The sequence below is a fragment of the Teleopsis dalmanni genome, chromosome 2 (assembly GCF_002237135.1).
Source record: "Teleopsis dalmanni isolate 2A chromosome 2, ASM223713v2, whole genome shotgun sequence".
In the NCBI taxonomy this organism is placed as follows: domain Eukaryota; kingdom Metazoa; phylum Arthropoda; class Insecta; order Diptera; family Diopsidae; genus Teleopsis; species Teleopsis dalmanni.
In genome coordinates, this window is record NC_051847.1 from 142,596,902 (window position 1) to 142,605,032 (window position 8,131).

At 25.0% G+C, this 8,131-nt stretch overlaps 1 protein-coding gene across 1 annotated transcript in view; it reads right to left on the minus strand.

The window, feature by feature from the left end:
* Positions 1 to 4,288, minus strand: part of LOC119675868 (nicotinamidase-like) — a 9,136-nt gene extending 4,848 nt beyond the window's left edge. The window contains exon 1 of the mRNA XM_038087086.1: positions 4,179 to 4,288. Coding sequence (XP_037943014.1) covers positions 4,179 to 4,288 — 110 coding nt within the window. The remainder of the gene's footprint in view (positions 1 to 4,178) is intronic.
* Positions 4,289 to 8,131: the final 3,843 nt, after the last annotated feature.

The window sequence follows — 8,131 nt, forward strand, 5'->3', positions numbered from 1 at the left end:
TATTTTGAATCCAATAATGCAACTTAAAATGAATGTGGTTAATAGTGGTATTGTATCAACAATAGTAGTGGTTCGACTGCTTGAACCAAAGTTTTGATTTAAAAATCCTTTAAAATATCTATTATTAGATATATATGCGTTAGCACATAAATTCACTACAATTTAAAAATATAGTTTGAACAGTTTTGCATTCTAACTTATCTTGTAAGTTCAATGCTTTCGAATGCGTCAAGGATTAAAAACCCAAACTCTTAAAAATTGGAGTTATGTTCAGCTGTAGTATGTTCTGTGCCGAGAACATAATCTTCCTAATATTCATGATAGTGGCGAAAAAGATTGAATATTATCATAATCTGCCTTCCTTAGATAGTACTCGATTTGAGTTTATAGTGGGCTCTTAATGGCTTAGTGTAGGTTTTTGTTTTCTTTTTAAGTTTAAAATAATTTTAGCAATAATTACCTTATAGATTTATAATATCTTTGACTGGAGAAAACCAGAATGACTGCTCCTTATTCGCTTCGCAAATGTAGTTTTGTCATAAATATTATATTAAAATTATATCATATTTTAATCAATATCGAAATAGCGAATTCTTTTCGCTATAGTCTATAAGCTACAGTAAGAATCCGTTTTACGTGTGGAATGCTTTTTCAAATATATATTTTGTCGTTAAACGAAATAAATGATAGAGATAAGTGAAAGAGAAGTGAGAGAGAAATGGAATATATAGTCAATTTTTTAAATTTAATTTTGCAATATATGTCGTTAAATGGTATTCATTACATTGATTATAATCTGATTTATTGCAAATATCGACATTTATCCATAAAACATTTATTCGTAAAATCAGAAAGTTTTATGTGTATAAATTTATGTATACGAAGATGAAGGTTTTTTCTTACATAACATTTTTTATAATCATTCTATGAAAAATCGTCTGTGTTTTCTAATTTCTTTGTCGATCATCAAAGACGAGATATCTTTTTTAGAAAAGATTAGTAAGGCACGGATCTAGTCGTTATGCCAGTAGGGCGACTTTTGTTTATGAAATTCGTTAATAGTTGTTATTGATTCTAAACTTCAGCAGAACAAATTCTATAATTGCCTTGCTCCTATTCTTTAAAATAGTCGTTAGAAAAACGTTCACTCATTTCAACTTACAATAACTCCTTAATCTGTGCATTTAATTATCTTGCACTATTTTATTAGCTGATTTTACACTTTCATCGTTATTAGCAATGACTTTTCTAGTATTAATATCTTTATTTAGTTTCGTCCTTACATTCTTCGAGACTTTTTTCATATATACCAAATTAGAGTTGGTGAATTTAAACTATATCAAAACACTGTTTAGTGGGATTGTATACATAGTTATTGTAAATCTTTTAATATTTTAACACATATTCATCTAATATATCGAACAGAAACGAAAATATATGACGTTTGCAATATAGATTTCAATAGATCTTGTAACGAAATTTTTAAGCGTAATGAAAAATTAATTTTTGTATATTTTCAATCATTAACTTATTACCCTTGTTAGAGTCTTATTATTATTAAAAATGCTTTCGATTACTCTAGACTGTAAGCATACCTAATTCTATCGACATGTGAAATAAAATTGCCTCAGCTAACTGATAGATACAATTTTTTTTAAATACTTTTGCGCTTTTACGTAACATTATACAAAAACTTTTGATTAAATTTCAGAAATAACTTTTTTTTAAATATTATTAATATAATTATGTCCCTATGTCTAAATAATTTTGTTTATATTTTTAAAATAAACCAATCAAAATGCTACGATCTAATTGGTGTAAATAAAAGCAATTGCAGAATATTGCCAATGCTAAAGTGAGCTTTCTTCAATTCATAAGAAATTTGATAGCATATAAATATAGTCAAATTCCATGTTATACTGTTACTCCACTACTCGTTTACCGAGCTCATTACTTGTAATAGTGAATTCATTGTTTGTTCATTGATTAAGATTAAGTTCAGTTAAGTAGCATAAAAGAACAAAAAACTGCAATGAAAATGTAAAAAATATGTACAAAAAAAATTTACAAATTTGCAGCAAAAACTATGTTGTTTTGTGCACAATAGAAGTTTGTAAAAAAACATTTATTTAAATAAATAGTGGAAATTAGTAAAAGATTTAAGTGAATTATTGAAAATTAAAATTTTGTGAGCTAGTCATTGATATCAAACCATGATATCAATGTTTGTAGGATGCATTGATTAGAAAGAAACTCAATTAAGGAATCAGAGAAGCCAATTATTGATTAGCGATGTAACTATTTGTATGCAGTACATATTAATAAAAAAGTATATTTTTTTATATATTTTATTCAGGAATAAAATTATTTTGAATGCCTGATTTAATTTCTTTTTGCACATAATTTTGAAAATATTATTTATTTTATTTTATTTATGTTTTATTTATTATTTATTTATTTTAATTTATTTTAATTCTACCTCACAAATTTTAATGACTGTATGTTCATATAGTTATGTTATTATTTAATATTTTAATAAAATATGCTTGTGAATATGAATAATATATTATTACGTGTGTATGAATAATTTAAATTAATAATATCAAATATATAATATTCTGATTATATCAATTTTTTCATATTTGTATATTTATTTTTTTTATGTTAATTTAAATTATCATTGAAAATTGAATATGAATAATATAATAAATTATTATAGGTTTGTAAATCATAATATTATCAATATCATGTATATAAAATTTCTAATTCGATTAATTTAATTATACTCATATGTTTACTTTATAATAATTTTAATATTCAATTAAAAAATAATTTAAATAAATTTTAAATTAAAGTTTGATTCAAATTCACGTAAATATATTTTTAAAATAAATTTTTGTTGTCTTTAAAGTATGTCTTAAACGTTTTTTTTTATTGTTTTATGTCTACAACTGCTTAAAGTTTTCTTTATAAAGAAAAAAAACTTTTATTTATGCTCGCATATAATCGGCCGTAATTCAACACAGCCACAGCCTCAAAATTCAGAAATTCAACAAATCTTTTGATAGGGAAACTGAGAGTGGGTGAATAAAAGTAAATAGTATAGAAAAAAAATTTTAGGTCTAAAAATAAACTGAGAGTATGCAATAAAAAGGAGAGGAAATAACAAAAGAAAAACGAAAACAAAAAACAACAATAATATTGTAGTTAAACTAAATTAGAGGAGTCGTATACGACTAACTATTATACCCGATTCGAGTCAACGGACATTCAAAAAAAATGTAATTGCTATTCTGGTCTATACATAAAGGACAAATATAGGGAAAAATAAAGTAAAGAAAAATAAAACTTGAACCAAAATATAAAGAAAAAAATATGTAGAAAAGAAAAAACATAAAAGAAAGAACAGGAAGAAGGAATTAAAAAATTTAGGAGGAAGAAATTAAATAATTGTTTTGCTTAAGTGGCAAGTTCAGATGAAATTAAGACCCAAAATATATAAATAATAAGAAAAAGATACAAAAAAAAGATGCAATAAAAAAAGAAGAAAAAATAATATATATATAAAACGATACAAATAAAAATTATAGACCAATTTATATGACATTATTGAGCGAACGGAAATTCGTCAAAAAAAAACCCGGAAATTTATACTTTATCGATAACAAATGCTTGATAAATATTATTTTCTTCAAGTGGCCTCAAAATCTGATCAGCTTTTGACGACTAATAACCCACTAATAACTTATAATAAAAATGTTTAATATTAAATTGTAAAAATAAGTTAAGAAACCTGTAACAAAAACTGATAAATTAATAGTGATAAAAATAAAAACTTAGTAATAATATTAATTATATTACCAACGAAAAAATATAAAAATATATGTATATATATCAAAAATCGTTGATTTAATTTAATATTAATGATGACAATTAAGTAAACAAAATAGTTTTCTAAATAATTTTTTAAAATTTAGAAAAAATATCATAGAAAAATTTCGAACCAATTGAACAGCAAATTTTCATACAATTGTCTTTTTTAATTTGAAATTGAATTCTGTTGAAAAAACATATTAAATTTCAAAGAATTTTTTTGAATTTAATATTTGAATTTTTACTAAGCTTGTCTGTATCTCTAGCGCAAGAACGATTTTCATAGTTCAAGAATATGAACCTACGAAATTCCCACTTGTTCTTCACTTTCTCCAAGCGTTGACACTCGTTGGTAAAATACCGCACTTCGAAAAATCAAGCGTATGTGCTTTTGATAACCGTAAATGTGAGACATTGTAGTATGATTTGGGCATGCTATAGCACAATTTCTTTAATTGAAAATCCAAAATGACGATGTTAACTTAGCACCCAAAATAGGATCGTTTTGTAAAATTCGTATTACCAAGACTATAATCATTTTATATGACATATATGAAAACAGCACTACTTTTTATGGGACTAAATATTTTAATACGACAGATGACAGCACATATTAGCAATATAATAGCACTTTTTCTTCTTGAAAATCGAAAATGGCGATCTTGATTTCGCACAAAAAAAAAACTTACTTGTAAAATACTTAGCTTCAGATATATAATCGTTTTTAATACATGATAATATTTTTGTTTGAAAATCAAAAATACTATTGCGAACTTCATTAACATTCTGGTCTAAATAAAATTCCAATTTTATTGAAACGTTCACAATATAAACCGAAACTTTTTTCTGGTAGACATTCACATTAATCTTGACATCACGGTTTAAAAACATCAGCGAAGAGTGACTATCAACCGTCTTAATCCCAACTTCACAATCCTAAACTTCAATTTATGTGACCAATTAAATATCTAAACTTTCGTTTGATATTTCAGCTAAATAAACTAAATGTTTTAATTGTATTATGTAAATTTTTCTATTTAAAAAATAAAGTTAATAAAAAATTGGTAATTAACTGTATTTGTGCAAGCGCTTCTTGCTTTCTTCTTTCATTTTATGGAGTTTAGGTACTTTTGTTTTTAACCATTGGCAGAATATTAGTTTTGTCATGAAGCTTTAAAGGTTCAGTTTGAGCTCATTTTTAAGCATTCACATAGCTATTATATATAATTAGATAAACAGTCAGATCTCTTTCACTACAACGATTATTTCATTCGAACTGAGGCATAACTTTTAAAGCCCTTGTCACTAAATCCTATTCGTTTTGTTAGAACGTTCTATGGTTCGATATATTTTCGTTATCCATATTAGGCAGTTATTCACATTAAGCTGTAATCCTCATTAAGCTGTAATCCACATAAAGGTGTTAACTACACAAAGGCTTATCTACATATACGTGTCTTCCATATTACGATATTATTCACATTATGAAGACGGTATTATCCCCACAACAAGATGTTATCTACATTAAGGTGTAATTCACATTAAGGTCGACCACATTAAGATAAAGTTTGAACAAAAGTTCGTTGCGGTTTTCTACTCCAAAAATTTAGACATAATGCCTTAAAGATTGTCACCAGTTTTAAAGTTATGGCAGTTTGTAGTTGTTTACAGTTTAATTGAGTCGTTTTTTATTTTAAAACTCTGAATCAATAGGAAATTATTTGTATAATTTTATTTTGAAACTAAGTTTATAGTTTTTTTGAAATTTTAATTAGAAAAAAGTGTTTTTAGTTTGTGATTAATGTTCTTTACAAAAAAAATAAAATATAATAGACTAGAAATCTTGCGAAAACTATAATTTATTAATAATAAATAATAACTAATATAATTAATAACTATTACTATAATATTACTATATGTAGTAATATTTTGTTAAAAATATTTTTTTGAAAAATCGAAAAAATTTGTTATTAACTTCTCTATGTGTTATTTAAGTTCTCTATATATTATACAATACATTATTATTACTGAATAGTTTAATATAATAAAACAAGAAACCTTAAAACATATAATTTTTAATGTTTAGTTTAATATTTATAGCATTATTAGTTATTATCCATTTCTATGTATTTATATTCTCTTTTTAACTTACAGAATCGAATGCCAAATAAAATTTAAGTAAAATAAATATACATATATGTGCATATGTATATATATTCCACAAAGAAAAATTTAGCTTAAATGTTGACTTAATACTTGCCTCTTTCATACACTTTCACAACTATGATGCAGGTTGTGTAAATAGAAAAAATTTATACTAAAAATAAAGACACAATCTAAATTTTTGTTCTGTAATGCCGTGCTGTCATAATAACACACTAAAACCATAACAAAACAATTATAACAATAATAATAAAAACAACCAGATCATCGCAGTTTACAACATCACAGTTATTAAGACAAATTATTCTAAACAATAGAGCAACTTGAAAACGACTAACTACAAAGGAAACTAGGGTAAAAACTACTAAATCTACTGAATCACATTTAATTAAGGTGAGTTAATTTGCACAATTGTTATGCACGAAACGTTCTTGAACTAATTTGTTTATATTTAATCTTCTCGTAAAGTGAAATCATTATGAGAAACCTAAGGATTAAAAAATGATTTTCTTTTGTCACTTATTTTAAAATTTAAGTAACTGCTAAATTAAATAACTGCTAAATTATAATTCATATTTAATTAAAATACACAAAAGTTTAAATTGTTGGAAAAAGATGTCTAAGGCAAAAATGTTGATCTGTTTATTTGTAGTCAGTGTACTGTAGACACAAAATTCAAATCTATTAAAATAAAAATTTTTTAATAAGCGATTGAAAATTTAATTTTTAATTTTAACTCATTATTGCCAGAGATCCAGAACGGGTTGCATATTTTAGTTCAGCAGCCCTAAATTAATTTAAGGCCACTGAAAAATCAAAAAAGAAAATTTAATCTTGCATAATGTGATTTTCAGACATATACGTACAACTAAATAAATATGCTAAAGAGTAACATTGGGCAGTTATATATTATTAAGGGCAAATCAAAGGTCAATGACGTATTTTGGATTTTGCAGAAGGGATAGATCCATTAAGCAATTGATTTGCAGTTGTTAAGAATATATCGATAAATTAGCAACCGTACAAGAAAACTGAATATGTAAAATAGAATAATATATGCAACTGTTAGAAGCAGTAAACGAAAATGTAAAGTACCAAACATAGTGTACTGTCTTGTACACTACACGAACACTACACTAAATAAAGTTCGAAACACTTCAAAAAAATTTAAGCATTTGTGTTTATTAACACAAGCTCTTAAATTATAGTGTACTGTTTCCAAAATCTCATTTCAAATTTTTAATGTTCTCTTTAGTGTTCTTTTCACGAAGGTAGTGAACTTTTGTAACGATCATTTTCCGAAGATAGTGTATTTTAGTGTGTATAGACTAAAACGATTTGTTTTGTTTTTAATGTGTATTGTTGTTGTACAGATAATAAGAAAATTTTAAAAGTAATTTCTTAAATGAAATTTCTATATTTTATGGAAATGTTTTTACTTATTTTTTAGGTCGGATTAGGATCAATAAAAACTATTAATTGCTGGAAGTATTTATGTGTATTTTGTTGGAAACGAAAACATTTTTCTTTATTTTAGAAACAATTATTTTAATCCAAGTATTACCAATCATTTTTACAGTTCTACTTTCAAGTTGACATTACGACAGTGAAATGTCAGGACTGTGTTAAATGATCAAATTTTGTCAATTTTTTAAAGACCAAAAAGCGTGTGTGTTTGTTGACTTCGATTTATATAGTATAACAGTAACAGTAAACAGTAAAAACAGTAAAAATTTAATGAACCATTTAACCCTGTGATAAAGGTTAAAATTAACAGTAATAGTAATTATCATCATTGCCTGCCTCTAATTGGTTCCATTTATATAGATAAGTACAGAAATTTAAGCCATATAACTTTTCTCAATTAGTTTGTGGCAGATTTAATCATTAAACTACACTTTATCAGCTGTTTTAACATTGAAAAGATTCTCATCATTTATTTTGCAAGAACTAAGTATAACTTGACAAATGTTTGTGGGATTTTGTTAGTTCTTGGTGCCATTATATAGCACTCTTGTTTTATTTATCTTACGTCGATATTCGTGTTAGTAGTAAGCACTTCATTTCTGCTTATTCTATTAACCACAATTATATA